Source organism: Helianthus annuus, chromosome 9, assembly GCF_002127325.2.
Source record: "Helianthus annuus cultivar XRQ/B chromosome 9, HanXRQr2.0-SUNRISE, whole genome shotgun sequence".
NCBI lineage: Eukaryota > Viridiplantae > Streptophyta > Magnoliopsida > Asterales > Asteraceae > Helianthus > Helianthus annuus.
The window spans coordinates 128,128,284-128,151,656 of NC_035441.2; the positions used below are offsets into that span (position 1 = coordinate 128,128,284).

The following is a 23,373-nucleotide window of genomic DNA, read 5'->3' on the forward strand; positions in this document are numbered from 1 at the left end:
AATAAAAAATCATCTATTTTTATACCATTTTTACCCACTACAACATCAGCTCTCTCTCAAAAATTATCATGGCTTCACCTTCTTCCATTTCTTCAATTTCTTCCATATCTTCATCATCTTCGTCTACGGGGTATTCATCATCTTCGGAAGAAGATGCTATTTTGCATAACATGATTATGAACGCGGCTCAGGTCTTCATGGCGGGTGATGAAGCGTCGTCCCAACGGCTATCTAGACGAGCAAAATTTAACCGAGACCAAGAAGGTATTTTACTTTTTTTCCTTATGTTTTATATAGATTTGAAAATATACTTTATAATTAATTTCACTTATGTTTCGTTTTAAATTTATAGCCGGCCACGTTAAACAAGTAGCCGATTATTTTGCTGACGAACCCGTCTACCCGGCCGATATTTTTCGACGTCGTTTCCGCATGAGTCGTCCGCTGTTTTTACGTATTGCAGGCGACATGGCCCAGTCTGATCCATTTTTTACACTGCGAAACGATGCTAGGGGGCAAAGGGGTTTCAGTAATTTACAAAAATGTACGTCGGCCATTCGCCAACTGGCATACGGTTACGCACCCGATGCATTAGACGAGTATATAAGGATGTCTGATAGAACCGCACGTCTATGTTTGCATAAGTTTTGCCAATGGGTTGTCAAATTGTACAGCAAGCGATACCTGCGGAAACCGAACGCAAACGACGTTCAAAAATTATATCAAGCACACGAACAGAGACATGGTTTCCCAGGAATGCTCGGGAGCATTGATTGCATGCACTGGCCGTGGCATAACTGCCCAGTTGCCTGGCAAGGTCAGTATACTAGGGGAGATCATGGACATCCGACTATTATTCAAGAGGCTGTTGCATCATAGGATCTCTGGATCTGGCATGCTTTTTTTGGTCTACCTGGTTCGCTCAATGACCTTAACATCATATACCTGTCATAGATATTTGAGGATGTAGTGGCGGGTACAGGTCCAGACACAAGCTTTACGGTTTCGGGGGTGGAATACAGGCGAGGTTACTACCTAGCCGATGGAATATACCCGACGTACTCGACAATCTTTAAAACTATTCCGCACCCGACAGACGAAAAAAGAAAAAAGTTTGCGAAGTATCAAGAGGGTGCGAGAAAAGATATTGAACAGGCTTTTGGTGTTCTACAAAAAAAAAATGGCAAATCATTGAACATCCAGCACGTTCGGCTACACCAAAGCGGTTACGAAACATTATGTACGCTTGTATCATCCTTCATAACATGATCATTGAAGACGAAGGTAGAGCGATATGCGAGTACGACGAAAACGCGTCTACTTGAAATTCTGTTCCAGTTAGTTAGTGGGGAACAACAAGACTTGAACATGTTCGCTCTACGTAACGAGTACACACATCATAACCTACAAACGGACTTCTACAAACGGACTTAGTTGAGTACATTTGGAACAACGCTCAAAACGAACCCGACGACATGGAAGACGAAGACTAGTAGTTTATTTTAATATATTAGGATTTGTTTAAGTTTATGTTTTTTTAAGTTTAATTTTTTTTAAGTTTATGTTTTTTTTTTAAGTTTATGTAATATTTTTAAATATTAATGAAAATATTGATTTTGTTTATTTGTTAAATGTTAAAAAAGTAGAAGATTAAAAAAAAAACATAAAAATGGTGGGGAGGACTATGACTAGGACCATCCTCCCGTACCCTCTACTTTTGGGAGATGGAGCATCCTTGGGAGGACTATAACGTGGCGCCTACGTGGCGGATCATCCTCCCTTGGAGGACCATCACCATACCTTGTAGCCTTAATAGGTAACCCGGTTTCGTTTTCTACGATCCACTTTACAACCTGGGCAATTCTCATGGTATTCTTGCTCGAAAAGCTCATCGTTGATTGCCATCTTTAAACAACAAACGTTGGAGGAGAAGACACTAAGTTTGGATAGAGAGAGAGTCCTTAAATAATATACTAAGAGTAAAGCACTATAGTGATTAGTGGTCCCTGAATTATTGCTAGATTTTCAGTTTTTGTCTGCATATTATCACAACTTTGGTCCTTTTAGAATGAGTATGACAAACCGGTCCTCCTCTGAGATCGGTTTCGGATCTCTTTTTAAGTGTCATGGTCGATCTGGCAAGCATATGAAAAGAACGGATGTGATATCATACACATGTATTTTTTTTTAAGAACCTATCGCGATACTTTTTTTAGTGGTAAACTTCATTAAAACAGAACCAGTCCGAAAATCGAGCGCCCACAACACAATTACATTATTACAAATTTATATCAATTCTTCCAAGCAGAAAAAAAAGGATCGGGGAGTTCCTGAGCCAAGATTGAGACCGAGAGCATTTCATATATAGCTTGTGTTTATTGATTCTTGAACATGATTTCCAACAAACACTACAAGAAAAAAAATCTTATAGAGAGGATATTTTTTCAGCCTATAGAAAGGACATGTTGTCTCTATAGGTCTTTTTCACCTATAGAGACGACATATCGTTTCTATAAAATTTGTTTCTACAGCCTCGTCCCTATAGTCTACAAGAGTCGTCTCTATAGGTGTCGTTGCTATAGATTAGTTTTTAGAGACGACATGTCGTCCCTACAAGTTTGTGCAAAAACAAAATTAAAAATCAAACTTAATATTTACTAAATAAAAGAAATATTTACTAAATAAAAGAAATGTTTATTTGTAATATTTTTTTAACCCTATAGAGACGATATGTCGTCTCTATAGGTTCTCTTTAAAAAATTAAAAAACAAACATTTAAGCCCTATGTTTTCGTTATAAAAAAATTAAACAATTGGTGTCATGAAATGTTGAATACATGAGGGGAATGAATGTTGAATTTTATTATTTATTAGTGTCATGAAATAAACAATTGGATCTCGGGTTGATTACACACATTTAAATAAAAAAAAATGTTTACATTTCAAGTGTAAATAGTAAGAACTCTTAAATATAAAATCTAAACTTCCTAATTTTCTATAGAAAAGATCGGTATTTATATAACTGGCACGTTACTCTCACACCTTTTTTTTTTTTTTTTTTTTTTTTTTTTGCAATTCTTGCAAAGGATAAGACTTTTAAAGGTGGTTTGACGGACCTACAAGCTCAAATAATGATGGTGTTGTAAGTTGTTGACTTTGAAGACGTTCACGAAACAATATTTTTTCCCATCAAACAATATTTAAAGGAAGGACAGCGATATACACGCACCGTTTGCTTGTTAGACTGATGAGTAGGACTGTAAACGAACTGAACGAACACGAACAAGCCCTTATTCGTGTTTGTTCGCTAAGGAGATAAATTTCTTCACGAACGTTCATGAACATTTACTGAACGAGATTTTATGTTCGTGTTCGTTCATTAAGGAAATGAACGTGTTCACGAACGGTTCACGAACAAAACACAAATAAAATCGACGAAAACGACGTAGTCTAGTAGGTGGATGGCGGAGGAATAAACGCTGGAACTTGAAGCAATAATAGTGGAACGGAGGTTGATAGTGTTTGTTAATGTGAATATTGAGAAAGGATAGGGGAACGATGCAAAAGCACGGTGGGAATCATGTTTTCTATTTTAACTTTTAGGATGACAAAATAAATAAAAGTTAAAGAAAATAAAAATTTTAGACAAAATTAGTAAAAGTACAAAAAAAAACTCATGATCAACATAAACAAACGAACATGAACGAATGTTTACGAACACATTACCGAGCGTTCACGAACACAATTGAACGAACGAGAGCTTTGTTCATGTTCGTTCATTTAACTAATTGAACAAAATTTCTTGTTCGTGTTCGTTCATTTATTAAACGAACGAACAGTAAACGAACTTCCCGCCAAACAGTTCACGAACTGTTCGCTGAACGTTCGGTTCGTTTTACAGCCCTACTGATGAGGATCTTAACTTTTGGAATTTGAAAAACAGACAATCATCTCTTCAGACAAGATACTTTTGCCTTTTTTTTTTATTTAGAGTTAAATGTGATTTTAGTCCTTCTGGTTCAAGTCATTTTACAAATTTAGCACAAAGGTTTTAAATATTGCCATTTTAGTCTAAATAGTTTTAAACATTCTTATTTTTGCCCACTGGATTAACTCTATCCATTTTTTTTAACTAGAAGGGCATTTTGATGATTTTTATAATAACATTACATTTTTTTCTTTATTATTTATATTTTCAGTTTCCATGGTGCTTGTAACCGACCCGTTATCAATAAAACGATTTGAAATAATCCATTAAGATGCTTACAAGATATCTGATCACATAGGATGCCGCATGATTTAGTTTAAAATTTGAATTGATTTTATGTGAACAGTCTGTCTATTTCTTTTGTATTGGATAATTCAATTTTAATTTAAAATTTAAACTTTAGTTCCATGTGCTTTTAAACTATCTAGCATAGTAATTCCCCAATGCTTCCGTATTCGATTGAGGTGTTACAATTTTATTGTAATTCTGTTAACTTAGAAAAACTGGATGGAGTTAACCCAGTGGACTAAAATGGCAACGTTTGAAACTATCTGGACTAAAATGACAACGTTTCAAACCTTTGGAACCACAGGAACTAAAATGGCATTTAACTCTAAATTTTATTTATGTATGTCTTAAACGGGCGTTCTTCATCTTTTATCCCTTTAATAAATGGGATATTTAAGATAATAAAATAATAATATTACTAAAGAATCACATGTAAAATGACTGTCGTTATTCTGCGTTATTGGGCATTTTCTCCCGCCAATCACGCCCGGCACCCACCCCCTAGGCGTTATTCTGCGTTTTTTGTCAAAAAAATTCCCTTGGCGTGTTTTAAATCACGCTCTTAACATTTGTGTTTGGCCAATAGCATTTAATATTCCCTTTTTTAATCAAATAGGTTTTTTTGTTGGTTTTTTTTTATTTTTATTTAATTCTTTACACCCTTTAACATAATGCCCACATCTCCGCTACACCCATTTTAGAAAAACGCCCAATAATGCCCCTTGCTGACTGTACTGCCACATGGCGGAAAACGCCCTAGGGTAAAGGCATTATTCACCCAAACCACTACACATGGTCTAATAAACATTGTAAAAATTAGGAGGTTGAAGTACATGCTCGATCAAGACTATTATAACAAAAAAATTCCCTTAGGTCCAGCGATAGTTACAGTGCTTTAGGATCCGTAGCCGTCTTTGAGGATTTAAGTGCCTAGCATGAGCCAAAAAAATTCCCTTAGGTCTAACGAGTTATATAAAGTAACTTTTCAAATAGATATTAACGTTATAGCAAAAACATAAAAAAAATATAGTATTAAAATAAGAGAATGACATATTGTAATAGCTAACCAATGATTCGTGAAGCTTCATGGAATCAACGGTTCCATGATTGATGGTGGGTTGTGGTGGTGCGTTGGTTGTCGGAGGACAGAGCCAATGATCGACTAGTGGCTTGGTATAAACTATTGTGGTTCTATGTTTTCTTTCTTTTTCTGTTTTGATTTATTTGTTTTATCATTATTTAGATTATTATAGATTATATATGACTAGCTAAGTTTTGATTGTCAATAAGTTTATTTGGACCCAAAATAAGTTATAAAATTTTAGTTAAATTATAAATAACCCAATAAGTTTTAAAGTTCTAATTTTTAGAGGGCCCAATAAGACAATAAAATTTTTGTTTTCGTATTTTAAATATATATATATATATATAAAACTTTAGGGGACCAGGAAAAAGGGGCCTCGGATGGGGGTGCGAGTCGCCCACCCCCATAGCCGGCCTTGTTAATAGGGGTGAAAATGAGCCAAGCCGAGCCCGAGCTCAATAGAGCTCGAGGAGCTCGGGCTCGATTAACTTACACGAGCTTGAGCTTAAGCTCGGCTTGATTCGAGCTTTGTTTTCAAAAGCTCGATATCGGTTCGTTGCTAGTTTCTCAAGCTCGAACTTGGCTTGGGCTCAACTCATTTATCATGTATTAATTAATATATTAAATATAAATAATAGACTCGTTTAGGCTCGCGAGCGAGCTCGATAAGTGGAGCTTGGGCTCGAGCTCGTTTACTAAACAAACTTATTTTTAGGTTTGGGCTCGGCTTCTAAATAAGTTTAACTAGAATTGGAACCCGCCGCAATGCGGCGGGGATTCTTTAGTTATAAAGTCGATTTAGGATCCACACGTTATGTTAAACCTGTCAAACGGGAAAAAAATAGACGATGTAAAAACGTTCACCCACACACGTTGCGTCGTGTTAACTCGCAAAAATTTAGAACGAAACGTAAAAACGTTAAACCAAAGGCGCACGTTACGATGTGTTGAGTCAAAAAATTTAGAACCACGCATAAAACAAAAAATTTGCGGAAAATAAAAACTATAAAGGAACAAAGTTGAAAGTAAAAAAAGGTGCGAGGATAGATTGCAAAAGATAAAAAGTTTTGCGTTAAAAGTAAAAAACACAATAGTTTTGGGTTAAACATAATTTATGAAATACTTTTTGGTGAAAAGTAAAAAAAATCAATTTGTTTTTTTTTTTGGAAACCCCCAAAGCCATGGTCACGACAACCATATGCATAACCATTTTTTCTTTAGAAAACCCCCCAAAACACACCCCGCGTTGTGGCGGGGCGTAAAACGGTGTCAAATAGTACTAATGTCACACAACCGTTATCGACCACCAACACTGACTCGACCTAGGATCTGCTTTCTTTAGAAACCCCCAAAAGCACACCCCGCATTGTGGCAGGGCGTAAAACAGTGTCAAATAGTACTAATGTCACACAACCGTCATCGACCACCAACACTGACTCGACCTAGGATCTACGTGTTGCGACGAACCCGTCAAACATTAAAAAATAGAGGTAAAAAACATTGAACCACACATGCACGTTGCGTCATGTTAACTTGCAAAATTTGAAACAAAACATAAAAAAATCGAACCACACTCGTACGTTGTGTTGTATTAAGTCGAAAAAATTAGAACTATACGTAAAACGAAAATTTGCCAAAGATGAAAAGTATAAGTGACAAAAGTTGTGAAGTTAAATTGCAAATAATGAAAAGTTTTGGGTTAAAGTTAAAAACACAAATTATGTAAGGTTAAAATTGCAAAAGCTAAAAACCTTTGTGTTAAAAGTAAAAAAATCAAGTTTAGTTTTGGGTTAAAGTTAGAAAAACAAATTATGTAAGGTTAAAATTACAAAAGCTAAAAACCTTTGGGTTAAAAGTAAAAATCAAGTATTTTTTTTTAAAAACTCACAAAGCACAAGTTACAAGTGATGATGCACTAAAAAGTTGGTTATTTATATATGGAATAATTAACATTGGCTCAATTCATTTACTAGACAACTTTAAATAAGGTGTAAATATTATTAAATATTAATAAAAACTATTATTACACTAAGGCTCGATAAGACACAACGAGCCTGATGAGCTTCACATGGTAGGCGCGGGCTTGATAAATAAATGAGATTTATTTTAGGCTCAAGCTCAGCACAGGCTCGATAAGGCTTGGCTCGTTTCGCGCTTCTTCTCGAGCCGATCTTGAGCAGCTAGCGAGCCACTTGGCTCGTTTACCCCTACCTGTCAGTATCAACTAAGATGCAATAGCATTTAAGTGTGATCAGTAACAACTAAGTTACTACTCATAGGCAATGTTGAGGTAACAATTGTGGTTACTAAGTTAAAATATAATCTTCAAGTCCTGCAGTCTCTCCCCACTTGAAAGCTTTACAAAATAGCTGCCCCAACCCCTGTTACATTAAACTACCGCCTTCAAAGAATGTAGAGAACAAGTGTTGGTTATCAAAAGAGCTAGTCAACAATCAAGTCAACCAAAGTCAAAGGCTGAAGACCCAAAGACCAGTTAACAAGTCAAAGACAGAGATTTCTAGAAGAGTTGGGTCATAACTAGCTATTCTGAGAAATCCAATAGTTCACTATTGTTGGCTCATGTAATCAAGCCAAGAAGAACAGATGATATGGAAAGCCAAAATTGGTTCTCAACAGTTGATCACAATAAGTAATACATGTCCTAAATTCTCTCCAATGACAGTGTTTTTATCAGCAAATGACTCTAAGTACTGATCTCCACAACAACTGTTATTCAAAGAATTGCTGAAGTATAAAGACTGAAGTCTTAACAACTGCTGTTACTCAAGTACTGATGAAGACCAAAGCACTGCTGACTCAAGGCCTGATCACCCTTTATTAAAAGCACTGAGCTGCTACATCAGTGTTTAGGCAACAACAGTGGAAAGCTACATCAGTGTTTATGTGACAGTTGTTTATTGTATCAGTGTTTTGTATGTATCAGTGGTTAGAGGTTGTCAGTCTGTTAGATGTCACTGTCTAGGTGACGTCAGCATTAGATGCTCAGTGGTTAGGATTGTACTATAAATAGAACAGTACATGTACTGTTCTATTAGCTCTTTTTCACCATAATCTTGTACGAACTAACTGTGAGCTCAGGCTCAAGGGGAGTTTAGTGTTGCATGCATGCATAGTTGATCTTTGTAATTGATACAATCTTTCGACTATGAAATCATGTTTGCTGAAAACTATTCTACTATGATTATGTTTTAAAGTTTACTTTTCATTTCCACTACACATCCTAACAATTGGTATCAAAGCATAGGACAGTCAAGTGGAGCAGCTACTACAGATGTTGGATCCACTGATCTACATCTGGACAGTAGTTTCATAAGTAAGACTCCCTTGAAGGCAACCACTACTGATGCTATCAAGGTATCCATTGGTGTGTTCAAGTTAACCACTGGTGAGATTTCCAAGGTAACCACTGCATAGGGAAGTCCCTAGTAACAAGAAAAAGGGGCATCAGTTAATGAACCATTGGAGACTCCTCCTGGTTCAACAGCTGATACAACTACCACTCGTAGGAAATCAGATGATCCCATTCATTTGGGTGATGGTTTAAAATATCAAGATTTGACGGGGAGGTTATTTTCCATTAAAAGTACTGTTCTCACCATGAATCAATCAATCCAAACTTTGGTAGAAGCCTCCAAAAGTCAGCCCACACATCAACAATTATCCCAAGAGCTCTGGAATTCAGTTCAACCCATTATCACTGCTCAAAGCGAACTTATAGAAATTCAACACAATAATCAAATGGCACTGATCAGAAATATGGTTGATGCAAGGTACAAAGATACTCAGGCTAAAATCAAGGCTATCAAAGAGGCCTTGACAAAAATGACTGGCATTGCCCCTGCACCTATCTACAGAGATGATGATGATCAAGATGATGCCAAAAAGGGGGAGAAACATGATATGAAGAAGTTTAGCAGACCTACTCCAAGGCAAAAGCCAACTCAAAAGCCAGAGTCTGAGAAGAAGTCTTCTACAACCACTGATGAAACATCTTCCAAAGAAAAGAAAAAGGGAATTGATGAAACCCTAACATTCAAGCAGATGAAGTGGCTACAAACAAAAAGACTGTCCAAAATCAGAATGAAACGAAGGAAATGCAATGGAAGAAGGAACAAAAGGCAATGAAGGATTGGGAAATCAAAACAAAGGATCTTGGCACTTCCAACATGAAGAAATCTTTCAAACACAATAAACCACCACTTGCCACATTCTCAAAACCAAAACCACAAAACCAAACACCTGAAAAACAAACCACTGCTGGTCTCAAAACCACTGCTAGTTAAGAAAAATACCTAAACCAACACCGCCACCACAAAACCAACCTTCTAAAAGGCAGAAAACAAAACCATCCTCAACAATGCCATCCACCAATGCAACAAATGTTGACACTTCAACAGTTGTTAAGACAGCAGCGGTTGAGGCACCAGTTGTTTCAACAGTTGTTAGTCAATCCACCACTTTCCAATTTCCTTCCCAAGCAATCTTCATTCCTATTTCAAACTCTCCAACAAAAACTCCTTCTCCTAAAAATGTTTACACAAGAAAAAGAAAGTTTTAAGTGAATGATGATGATATCCCTGCACCTACTCCTTTATCATCTTCACCTTTCATTCAAACTAACCCTGAACCATTCAATCCTCCTCCATCACCAACATCAAACCCACTTGTTCAACCAAGAACACTTGAAGGGGAAGATCCTTCAAGAGCCATTCCATTAGCAGTGAATTATCCTCTAGAATTGCATGCACTAAAAGGAGAAATGAGACAATTCTATACAGAGGATAATCCTTCAAAAAGAACTTTCCCATCCATTCATGGTTTCAGAACTCCAAAGAACATAGATGATTATCTGAAACTCAAAGCCAAGTAAGCTAAATACATTGCTAAGCATGAAGGTAAAGGGCAAGGTGACAACAACATCTCAAGTCAAATGCAGCATGGGCTTAGTAAGGTTAGGAAACTGGAAGACTATGCAAGAGACTTAAGCAAAGAGATGTCAAACTTGCCACCAAATGCTGATCTGCAAAAGAAGCTGAGGAAAGATCTCTTAGAGCTTATTATGAGAGACAAAATCTATCCTGCCAAGGTAGAACAATTCAAAGACTAGCCACTCACAGCCCTTAAAGCAGAAGTTAACAGAATTGAAAGAGTAAAGAATGATCCTCAGATGAAGTGATCTACACCAAACTGGAACAAGTTCAAGAAATCTAGTGCTGAACTCACTTTAGAATACAAGAGGAAGAGAGCTGAGTTGGTTGCAGCTAAATATGTAACAGCAAAGGCCAAATCAAAATGGTCTAGGCAGTACATTGATCTTACCTATGATAAGCTGGAGAAACTAAGAGAAATAGATCCTACAGCACCAAAGAAACCAGTATACAAAAGCAAAACCACTGATGAGCCAAAGCAACAGGCCCTCTCTCTAAAAACACTGTTCACATCATCTGACTTATGCACCCATGTCTTAGAACAAAGAAAACGACAGAAGCAGATAGATGAGGAAGATGCACAGAGAGAAGCTGGAATTATGAAACAGGCCATCAAGGATCAGATCATGTTTGGCTTGGATGATGCCTCATTAAAGCTTCAAGCTCAACTTGCTGAAACAGTGCAAAGGCTGACAAGCAGACCTCCATCACCAAACTCTCATCAAATAAAGTCTCTCCCAAGAAATCCATTGTACTCAAAAATACTAAAGTGGAAGTCTGATAGAAAGACCCATGTATTGACTTAGCTCAAGTCCAATTGAAGAGTTGAACACATTTCAAGGGAGGTTGCATTAGGTCTGGATGCAGCTGACCTCCTAGATCTTTAGGAACTTCAACTCTGCAGGGATGAGGATGATGAAGACTCCATGAACTTTGAATTACAATTTAAATGGAAAATCAGCGAGAAGCTAATGAGAGAATAAAGATCAAGAATAAAGAAGTGTTTTGGCATCATCTATTCTAGGGGGGAGATTGTTGGCCCATGTAATCAAGCCCAGAAGAACAGATGATATGGAAAGCCAAAATTGGTTCTCAACATTTGATCACAATAAGCAGTGCATGTCCTAAATTCTCTCCAATGACAATGTTTCAATCAACAGATGACTCTAAGTACTGATCTCAACAACAACTGTTATTCAAAGAACTGCTGAAGTATAAAGACTGAAGTCCTAACAACTGCTGTTACTCAAGTACTGATGAAGACCAAAGCACTGCTGACTCAAGGCCTGATCACCCTTTATTGAAAGCACTGATTTGCTACATCAGTGTTTAGGCAACAACAGTGGAAAGCTACATCAGTGTTAGTGTTTATGTGACAGTTATTTATTGTATCAGTGTTTTGTACGTATCATTGGTTAGAGTTTGTTAGTCTGTTAGATGTCACTGTCTAGGTGACGTCAGCATTAGATGCTAAGTGGTTAGGATCGTACTATAAATAGAACAGTACCTGTACTGTTCTATTAGCTCTTTTTCACCATCATCTTGGACGAACTAACTGTGAGCTCAGGCTGAGGGGGAGTTTAGTGTTACATGCATGCATAGTTGATCTTTGTAATTGATACAGTCTTTCGACTAATGAAATCATGTTTGTTGAAAACTATTCTTCTATGATTGTGTTATAAAGTTTACTTTTCATTTTCGTTGCACATCATTCTCTGTTTCATCTTTCATTTTAGTTAAACAACACAATCAAAAGAAACTCAGATCCTAACAAGTATATTACTATGAAGATCCAGCAGTTCAACAAAACAATGTAACAATCTAGTAGGTTCACATACTTGCAGTTGCATCATTTAATGAAATTGATAAAGGTCGCTTTCATGATGACATCACCAGCAATTCACACCTCCTATATATAGTTTTAAGTATCTTTTTAATTAGTTAATACTAAGAGCCGAAGTGCATAAAACTTAGTGAGAGTGTGATCACCTGGTGAGGGGGAGTATTGTGTACTTATTGATTGTATTACATCTATTGATTTATGTAATGAATCATTTGCACTCATTTATTGTTCATCTGTGATTTTGTTTGATGTGTTTAGATAATACTGTTCGATTGAATTTCCCAATTTGATTAACTGTTTTACAAGAAAAACATACACAACACATATTCTGATCCAATAGATGTCAAGGCCATTGCTACTATCATAATCGCTGCACCGAAGAGAGTCAAGTACTTGTTGAAGATCGTTGTGCTTTTAGTATCAACAAACCAATTGACACCATTAAAAGTGGCAACAAGGCGAAGTTAGCGTCACCAACCGTGGCGTCCCGTTGTAACGACCTGAATGAAAGTGGAAGAACCGAATGGCGACCTCTGTGGCGTTCCGTTGAAACCACCTTGGTACTCCCAATCCGTCCTTGAGGACAAGGACCTTTTTTAAGGTGGGAGTATTGATACGAATCCATCATGGCCCAGTTAAATAACCAGGTCAGCCATAAGTCCATGTTTACACCATTACCGGCGTTGCCACTAAATATCCCTTTTATTCTCATTTCCTTTTAATAATCATGCATGTTGTAAGCCTATTTAAAGCCTTGGTTTTGTTAAATGTATAAGAAGAACAGTTTAATCAAATTAGTCTTGTTCTTATCTTTGTTTCTTGAAGTTTGACCCACTCAAAGGGTTAGTCTAGCCCACTCTAGGGGTTACTATCATCAAACAACCGTAAAGTACCTCACACGATTTAGATATTTATCCATGGAATTGAAACTTGAAATCTACATGGTCTACTTGGTTCGGGTATCTTGAAATAGGTAAAACGAGAAATTGAGGAAGTTTTATCTTTGGTCAATAGGTATTTATCAAAGAAGACAAGCTTCGTTGTCTAGATAAAGTGTCACAGAATACAACCACGCAGTAATCGAATCAGACAACGATCAGAAGAAGTCACAATTAAAATAGAAGAAAACAACCCTCAAAAAACAATAGCTATAGGGTCTGCAAATTCAGAATTCATAATACTTCCTTCAAAGATGAATGGATTTCAAAACATGCACATTCAATATAACAAAGCTAGATGACATGCATGGTTGCTGTTGTTGAATGTCCAACAAAAAAAATGTTACCTATATCAGTTTGGCAACTAGAATATAATCTTTGGATTCCTGAAGAATCAGGTCCGAATTCAAGTACTCCCAACTATTAAGGGTTTGTGATCAAAAAAGGCTTGAACGTCGATAGAACTCCAAGCCCCACAATTACATTCAAGATAAAAAATATCATTTGGGCTCCTGAAAATCGAATAAATTAGTAAGCCATATTATTTTCTAAAATAATTCATCTTCCTATGCAACATTTTTCAAGAGAAATCACGAACCAGGAAGAAATGCTGCATTTTGTCTCTTTAAGGACCATGACAATCTACAAATTTAGATATAAGTTAAACTCAATTTGAGGTGGTTTTGCTGCTTGATGTTAGAAATAACTAGCTAAAAGGTAAATTTCTAAACTATTGTTAAATGTGTTTAAATGTTTACAGATTATAGTAATTATTTTTAGTATAAAGATTCTACGAAACATATTTGATATATGCATTAACTACTTTTTTGGAGCTCAACCCGACTCTTTTCTTTCCCTGACTTACAAATGACCTATTTTGACCACAACCCATTTTTACCCTTGATAATTAAACAAATGAGTACTTACAGTGTTCCACCGCATGATGGACCAATTGCGCTAGCAATCGACTGCAAAGTCATGGCAAGACCATTGGCTGCACCTCTTTGGTGTTGATCCTGTTATCCATGTACATTTGTATAAAATATAATAGTTAATATATGTACATTAACACTGTAAAAATAGATAAGAACTAGAGAAACAAATAACATTACCACAAATTTATTTTGCAGCATGACTGTTGCAGTTATGATAGAGATCTGGTTAAAATGAGAAACTAAGTTATGGTGATAAGAAATAAAATAATGGTAGTAACACAAAGAAACATTTGAATTCTATGGTTGTTTATGTTAACATCCATATACATATTAAAAGTAAAGCTTTATTTTTATAATAGTATGTGGAAACCCACGACTACAATTGGTAAAATAAGGGTGGATCTGGTTAGTAGGGCTGCAAACGAACGGAACGAACACGAACCAGACCTTGTTCGTGTTCGTTTGTTAAGAAATATATGTGTTCGCGAATCGTTCACGAACACTTATTGAACGAGATTTTATGTTTGTGTTTGTTTGGTAAGGAAATGAACTTGTACGTGTTCTTTTGTGTTTGTTTGTTAATTTTAAGCAACGAACAAAAACGAACATTGACGAACACAAATGAGCACAAACTAATATTCATGAACACAAATGGAAACAAACGAACACAAATAATAACAGAATATATAATACACCGACACTTAATAGATATTTAATTTGTCGGAATTTTGAATTGTTTAAATAAATATAAAAACTAAAAACACTAATGAACTATCGAACACAAAAGAACATGTTACCGAACGTTCACGAATGAACACGACCTCTGTTCATGTTTGTTCATTTAACTAAATGAACGAAATTTCTTGTTCGTGTCCGTTTGTTTAATAAATGAACGAACACAAACGAACTTTCCGCCGAACGGTTCACGAACTGTTCGCCGAACGTTAGATTTGTTTATAGCCCTACTGGCTAGGTAACCGGTCAATGCAGTCGATCTTCATATAAAAACTTACTGATAAAACATTCTTCACGATCGATGCTAAATTTAATGTAAAGGTGAGCATAAAGCCAGTTAACAATGCTATGTATGGATAAGTTGTGAGTAGAGGTATAGACAAAACCTACACAAGAGATAACTGGTTAGCATGTAAGGCAATCGTACCTTTGTCTCTGAAAGTCAGACAAACTACTTCTACTTTGAAATTGATATAAATATATTCGTTTCGAATAACTATAATGACATCAAGAAGTATGATAATTATCATATTCTAAGAAGAATTTGTGATATACAGAAGAAGAATAAAGGATTATAGTCAGACTTTCATAGTCAAATGGAAGGTAATTATAATTAAGAGAAAAGGAAATAGCATTAGAGCAATAATGATGGTAAAGGAAGATTGTTAATTTACTCCGAAGATGCGAGCTATCATGATAGGCCCAAATATCCTCTCTGCAACTGGAAAAAATGTTGTCTGGGAAAGGAGAAGGCATGCTCCTGAAACAATCGCCAGTTTGGTGAGAACCCGTTTTGACCCTAACCAACTTGATACCTTCTAAAAATGACCCATTTTGATCTATTACATGGCCTATCCCTTTTGCCAAGCTTATGGAAAATGTAATTTGTAAGGTTTATCAAATAAAATTTTTGACAAAAATGATCTCATAACATATTTGCAGACAATTTTTTTTGCAGTCACTAATCTTAGTGGTTAGAGGTTTGAGGAACATGAGTAATTTAGCTTAACATTTTGTCAAATAATCAAATGTTGAAAACAATTTGGATATTGGAATATCCAACTATAGAAGAGAGGTGTTAAAAATCATAAATAATCTCACCTGTGATAGATAAGACCATGCCAACATCGTCAGTAGTATAGTTAAGTCCCCCCAAACTCTTCGGGCTCTCGGCCCATAATGAAAAAATCTGTGAATGAAAAAATTCAACATTGTTTTAGAAGTTATTATCGGAGAATATGTAGTAGAATCAGAGTTCTAAAACCATGGTAAAATGTACTTGACTATTTATCAACAACTTAACAATATAGAATGGACCATGTACTTTGAAAGAATGATAGAAATTGACCATGTACTTTGAAAGAATGATAGAAATTGACAACGTTTTGTTTGCAACAGTAAAATGTGACTATCGACTAGATTTTGAAATCTACCTCAGTGTAAGCCATGTCATGAAGAGAGAAAACACAATAGACAATGATAGAAGACATTAATGGCCAGTTCTTGAGGAGGCTTAATAAAGTAGAATCTTTCTTCTTCGGCGCATCCGAAGTAGACGCCAACTCATTATTTTTGTGAATGTGTAATGTTTCCTGCAGTTTTGATTTGTTGTAGAATTCATGCTAAAATATGAAATCAAGCAATATATATATATATATATATATATATATATATATATATATATATATATATATATATATATATATATATATATATATATATATATATATATATATATATATATATATATATATATATATATATATCTATACTACTTTAATAAGGATATGTGAAGGACAAGATGGTAATTGAACAAGGTGTTGAAAAAACACTTAATGCACAATGTACAACTGTTAAGGCACAAGAAAACACAAACCCTTTTACCCTTTACAAGGGTATACATCTGCCGTCCAAATGTTTTACTTTCTCACACGGATCAACATCGGGACCGTCCATTTGACTTCACACGGATCACCATATGCTTTCTCTCTCAATGCTCACACATCTCACAAAACAACATCAGATCTTCTTCTGTCTCTTCTCTCTCTCTTTTCTCTCTTCTCGGCGATCTAGGGTTTCATGAGATCTATCACCAGATCCGTTTGAATCTATCACCAGATCCGTTTGATGAGCAGATCAAGGGTTTCATGAGATGTTCTGGCAAGGGATCCACAGATTTGAACAAGGGATCCGTTTTATCTGGCAAGGGATCCACAGATTTGAACAAGGGATCCGTTTGATGTTCTGATAAGTTGCTTTATCTTTAATCTTGATGTAGATTTGTTAGTAGATATCTTACCATGTTCTTTTGTGATTCTTACTTTTCAGGTGAAGCGGTTGACGGATGTTCGAAGGACGAAATCTGAGGTTTACGAAGGATTTTCTCATGTGTTTTGTGATGAATCGACTCAGGTTAGGTTCTAAATGTTGATTTATCTTTAATCTTGATGTAGATTTGTTAGTAGATATCTTACCATGTTCTTTTGTGATTATTACTTTTCAGGTGAAGCGGTTGACGGATGTTCGAAGGACGAAATCTGAGGTTTACGAAGGAGTTTCGCATGTGTTTTGTGATGAATCGACTCAGGTTAGGTTCTAAATGTTGATTTATCTTTAATCTTGATGTAGATTTGTTAGTAGATGCGGTTATTTCAAATTAGGTTGAAAGTCTTGTGATATTTGAATTTGTATTTTTGGTGATGATAGTTAGATTAATTTCAGATATGACATAGTGAAAGGATAAATTGTTTTTGTAGTTTTGATTTTACTTTGTTCTGTTATATTTTGATCTTTTGCTTCATTTTTTGGGACTGATAAGTGTCATGGTTGTGTGATAATTATGATATTTAGGTCATTTAGATATGGAATTGTGAAAAGATAGATTGTTATGTATTTTTGATTTTGGTTTGTTCTGTGGGATGCTCGATGAGCAGATCTAGGGTTTCATGAGATGTATCACAAGCTTTATCTGGCAAGGGATCCACAGATTTGAACAAGGGATCCGTTTGATGTTCTGATAAGTTGCAATGAGTGTTATATATCTTACCATGTTCTTTTGTGATTCTTATCTTTAATCTTGATGTAGATTTGTTAGTAGATGCGGTTATTTCAAATTAGGTTGAAAGTTTTGTGATATTTGAATTTGTATTTTTGGTGATGATAGTTAGATTAATTTCAGATATGACATAGTGAAAGGATAAATTGTTTTTGTAGTTTTGATTTTACTTTGTTCTGTTATATTTTGATCTTTTGCTTCATTTTTTGGGACTGATAAGTGTCATGGTTGTGTGATAATTATGATATTTAGGTCATTTAGATATGGAATTGTGAAAAGATAGATTGTTATGTATTTTTGATTTTTGTTTGTTCTGTGGGATGCTCGATGAGCAGATCTAGGGTTTCATGAGATGTATCACAAGCTTTATCTGGCAAGGGATCCACAGATTTGAACAAGGGATCCGTTTGATGTTCTGATAAGTTGCAATGAGTGTTATATATCTTACCATGTTCTTTTGTGATTCTTATCTTTAATCTTGATGTAGATTTGTTAGTAGATGCGGTTATTTCAAATTAGGTTGAAAGTTTTGTGATATTTGAATTTGTATTTTTGGTGATGATAGTTAGATTAATTTCAGATATGACATAGTGAAAGGATAAATTGTTTTTGTAGTTTTGATTTTACTTTGTTCTGTTATATTTTGATCTTTTCCTTCATTTTTGGGACTGATAAGTGTCATGGTTGTGTGATAATTATGATATTTAGGTCATTTAGATATGGAATTGTGAAAAGATAGATTGTTATTATTTTTGATTTTGGTTTGTTCTGTGGGATGCTCGATGAGCAGATCTAGGGTTTCATGAGATGTATCACAAGCTTTATCTGGCAAGGGATCCACAGATTTGAACAAGGGATCCGTTTGATGTTCTGATAAGTTGCAATGAGTGTTATATATCTTACCATGTTCTTTTGTGATTCTTACTTTTCAGGTGAAGCGGTTGACGGATGTTCGAAGGACGAAATCTGAGGTTTACGAAGGATTTTCGCATGTGTTTTGTGATGAATCGACTCAGGTATGTCACTCGCAACTCGCAAGGAAACCTTTTTTTAGGATCTGAATTTAATTAGTTATACCTTTGGTTAACGACTGTCACGATCACTATTATTACAGAACAAGCTCACTCCGATCTTCTGGCTGCCGGAGAAAGTGTATCTGCTTGGAGAGTCTCGGAATTGGCTTTGGCGACGCTGAACGCTGCTTCATTCGAATCGATGGGGGCTTCATATGCAGAATGTTCCCTCACTTAGTGGTCTCATGCTCACTCAAGCAGAGGTAAAGTAAAGTTTATCATCATTCATCAATTTTCTTTTATTTTTTGTTTATAATAAAGGTTTTTATATTTGCAACTTGACAAAATGTGATTTATATTAAATTTATTTTAAGTTAATAGTGTACTGGTTATAACTAATATCAAATCTTTACTAATACTTGATTTCTTTTTATGATGGTTGACTTTGCGAGAACTAACGGAGCATTAGTGTCAAGAATGGGCTGAGATTCGAATTCAGTCGGTTTTTCGCTCTTTTTTGGTAATTTCTAAGCCTTGAATATTAATTTTTAACATGCTATGCTACTGAGAGAATATAAACTTGACTATATTCTCTGTTTTTTGATGTGTTTTGTTATTTTTATGCTTTTTGTTTTTTAACTGATCTTAACCCATTTGACTTATGCTACAGACAAAAAGGGATCAAGATCGGGACCGTCCATTTGACTTCACACGGATCACCATCTGCTTTCTCTCTCAATGCTCACACATCTGACAAAAAGGGATGCCAAAAGCAGGGAAGTACAATCTACAGGAAAAAGCAACACTTTACTTTTGTGTGAAAGACAGCTTGCTTGCTGCAGTCTCTATAATATACCAACACTCTTCCATACACTGTTTGAAAGACAGCACTGCTTCCTTCAGTCTCTATAAATAATCCAGAGATATCTACACTCTACTCACACTTTACAAACTCTCAACTACACTCAACTGAAATTGTAAGTTTATCTCAGTTGAATAATCCTACTTTCAAAACATCAACTTAACAACTTCTATTTACTTCGATTTCAGAATATATCAACTCTTTGCATTCGGATCTTGCGTTGTTTCTCGGCTCTCACATCAAGGTTTTAAAATTTTTGTCGGCTTTTCACATCTCCCTCTTGCATTGTTGTAAGTTCTTTCAAATATGACATAGTGAAAGGATAAATTGTTTTTGTAGTTTTGATTTTACTTTGTTCTGTTATATTTTGATCTTTTCCTTCATTTTTGGGACTGATATGTGTCATGGTTTTGTGATAGTTATGATATTTAGGTCATTTTTGGGGATGATAAGTGTTGTAGTTCAATGAAAATTATGATAGTTAGGTCAATTTTAGATATGGAATAGTGAAAAGATAGATTGTTATGTACTTTTTATTTTAGTTTGTTCTGTGGGATGTTTTGATATATTTTTTCATTTTTCGGGATAGTGAAAGGATAAATTGTTTTTGTAGTTTTGATTTTACTTTGTTCTGTTATATTTTGATCTTTTCCTTCATTTTTGGGACTGATATGTGTCATGGTTTTGTGATAATTATGATATTTAGGTCATTTTTGGGGATGATAAGTGTTGTAGTTCAATGAAAATTATGATAGTTAGGTCAATTTTAGATATGGAATAGTGAAAAGATAAATTGTTATGTACTTTTTATTTTAGTTTGTTCTGTGGGATGTTTTGATATATTTTTTCATTTTTTGGGATAGTGAAAGGATAAATTGTTTTTGTAGTTTTGATTTTACTTTGTTCTGTTATATTTTGATCTTTTCCTTCATTTTTGGGACTGATATGTGTCATGGTTTTGTGATAATTATGATATTTAGGTCATTTTTGGGGATGATACGTGTTGTAGTTCAATGAAAATTATGATAGTTAGGTCAATTTTAGATATGGAATAGTGAAAAGATAAATTGTTATGTACTTTTTATTTTAGTTTGTTCTGTGGGATGTTTTGATATATTTTTTCATTTTTCGGGATAGTGAAAGGATAAATTGTTTTTGTAGTTTTGATTTTACTTTGTTCTGTTATATTTTGATCTTTTCCTTCATTTTTGGGACTGATATGTGTCATGGTTTTGTGATAATTATGATATTTAGGTTCATTTACTTTGTTCTGTTATATTTTGATCTTTTCCTTCATCATTGCAGGAATTTTTTTTAAAACAGTACTGTATTCAAAACAAAATAAAACGCCGTATTCACAAAACAATACTGTATTCACAAAGCTGTATTCAAAACAATACTGTATTCAAAACAATACTGTATTCAAAACAATACTGTATTCAAAACAATACTGTATTTAAAACAATATTGTATTCACAAAGCTGATTGTTATAGTTATTATGTGTATGTGTAAATTATAGTAAATTGTTTTTGTAGTTTTGATTTTACTTTGTTCTGTTATATTTTGATCTTTTCCTGCATTTTTGGGACTGATATGTGTCATGGTTTTGTGATAATTATGATCTTTTCATTCATTTACTTTGATCTGTTATATTTTGATCTTTTCCTTCATCATTACAGGAATTTTTTTTAAAACAATACTGTATTCAAAACAAAATAAAACGCCGTATTCACAAAACAATACTGTATTCACAAAGCTGTAGTCTCTATAATATATCCTCACAAAACAATACTGTATTCAAAAACAATACTGTATTCAAAACAATACTGTGTTCAAAACAATACTGTATTCAAAACAATACTGTATTTAAAACAATACTGTATTCACAAAGCTGATTGTTATAGTAATTATGTGTATTTTTCAGTTTACAAATCACTCCAAACACATATCAATTGAGAGGTATGGGCGGTGGTTATCCAATTCCCGTTGAATCACTAGGATCAACAAACCATTTAAACCTTCCTGATTCAAACCCTCTAACTTCAAACCCACCTCCGGTGTCAACCCCACCTCCGGTTTTAACCCCACCTTCGGTTTCAACCCCACCTCCATTGGCAAACCCTGAATATGATGATCCATTTGGTTGGACGGATGAAGAGTTGAATTGGGCGTATGACTATACCTTCGCTCAACTACAATTTGGTGGACTACAAATTGAGGGGTGCCATCGTCCGGTGCCAAACACTCCTATACTTCCTATGCATCCTCCACCTTCAAACCAACCTTATTTGGAAAACTACAGTCAAACACAAGAACTACCGACCTGGGCTGAAGGGTACGAAACTGACCCTGTGGCGGTTTACGAACCACCATTGGATGAAAAAATGGTTTGGGAACCTTAGAACAAGTTTTATGATAACTGTAGTTTTTTTTTTCTCGAATTACTTTGAATCTTAATTATGTAACTTTTAATTATGTATTAGTTTAAATTTAAATTTGTTGCTGTTTAATTTTAATCATGTTTTAGTTTAAATTTTATTTCTGGAGTTTTTATTTTTTTAGTTAACTAATATTGAACACTTAATAGGATATGTCTGATCATTTTTCCGTTGAAGAATTTTCATCATTGACAAATGATAGAGCATGGTATAATATAATCTTTGTTAAGGTGGAGTTTATTTGGCATGACGTCGATTGTAACAACTCTCATTAAAATTAATAATTAGAATGGTAATTAGCTATTAAGAAAACCCTAATTGAGATACCCAAGTAATTCTGCACTAACCCTAAAATTTTCATAACAATCGGAATCAGGATCAGGGCCCCTAAAACTCAGAGGGGATTAAACCCCAGTTGATAAAATCCTCACAATTTTACTTGGGCAGTAAGTTTCTGTCAAAATTGACTCATCAAGGCTAGTTGGGACACGAAATAACCTAGGCTACGAAATAGACTCGTCGCGCCACGCGACGGGTAAACAGGTCGTCTTCGCGTGGCGCGAGGGAGGCCAAAATCCAGATATAAATAGGGGGCAGTGGCACTTGAATTCTGCTGAAGATTCGACGTTAAACTTCGAATTATACACTGAGTTACAATAGAAATCGTTCACACACACACTATTATCGAGGTGCTGCCGCAAAACAGGGTAATTAGTCGATCGCTATTACGATTCAGTTTCCGGGATCAATATACCCAAAGAATGTCTAAGTGCCGCCCACATTGGGCTATGCTTTATCGTTGTCAATAATTCGATAATGAGCCGAAGCATTGTACTTTGTCGTTGTCGATAATTCGATATACGAGTTGAAGTACTATACTTTATCGTTTGTCATTTTGATAAATGAGCCAAAGTATTGCACTTGGACATTCATTGTCAAAATTGATCTCGGGGAATTATCATAATCGTTGTATTGATCACTAATCCTGTTTTGTGTGCTTTATTGTGAAATTAGTTTAACAGGGATTAAATCTAAATTCTATCAACACTAAATCTGCAATGTGAGTTATTCTCTTTTTATAAATTCTTTTATCACAGTTTGTGATTAAATTACAATACTCCAAATTCATTTTCCGAGATTATAATACCAGTGATTAAGTTGATGTAATCACCAAATTGCAGCCAGTATGTGGGGTATTGTGCACAATATTATAGTTTAAATCATTTTAGGTGGGCGTACCTAATT

General features: G+C 35.0%; 2 protein-coding genes and 1 long non-coding RNA gene across 3 annotated transcripts in view; 1 reads left to right on the forward strand and 2 right to left on the reverse strand.

Annotated features, from left to right (window-relative positions):
- The window catches only part of LOC110878604 (protein ZINC INDUCED FACILITATOR-LIKE 1), a 71,247-nt gene extending 69,342 nt beyond the window's left edge, over positions 1–1,905 (reverse strand). Inside the window, exon 1 of the mRNA XM_035977029.1 lies at positions 1,839–1,905. Within this exon, the coding sequence (XP_035832922.1) occupies positions 1,839–1,905 (67 nt within the window). The remainder of the gene's footprint in view (positions 1–1,838) is intronic.
- An 11,295-nt stretch (positions 1,906–13,200) lies between these two features.
- LOC110878603 (protein ZINC INDUCED FACILITATOR-LIKE 1) overlaps positions 13,201–23,373 on the reverse strand; it is a 55,930-nt gene continuing 45,757 nt past the window's right edge. Inside the window, exons 9-16 of the mRNA XM_022126936.2 lie at positions 16,193–16,351; positions 15,861–15,948; positions 15,434–15,519; positions 15,038–15,145; positions 14,202–14,246; positions 14,017–14,105; positions 13,688–13,731; positions 13,201–13,601 (exon numbers count right to left, since the gene is read on the reverse strand). Coding sequence (XP_021982628.1) covers positions 13,513–13,601; positions 13,688–13,731; positions 14,017–14,105; positions 14,202–14,246; positions 15,038–15,145; positions 15,434–15,519; positions 15,861–15,948; positions 16,193–16,351 — 708 coding nt within the window. The 3' untranslated portion in view covers positions 13,201–13,512. The remainder of the gene's footprint in view (positions 13,602–13,687; positions 13,732–14,016; positions 14,106–14,201; positions 14,247–15,037; positions 15,146–15,433; positions 15,520–15,860; positions 15,949–16,192; positions 16,352–23,373) is intronic.
- On the forward strand, positions 19,192–20,072 carry LOC110878605. Its single transcript, XR_002558106.2, has 3 exons — positions 19,192–19,347; positions 19,498–19,804; positions 19,878–20,072. It is a non-coding gene; the product is annotated as an uncharacterized LOC110878605 (long non-coding RNA).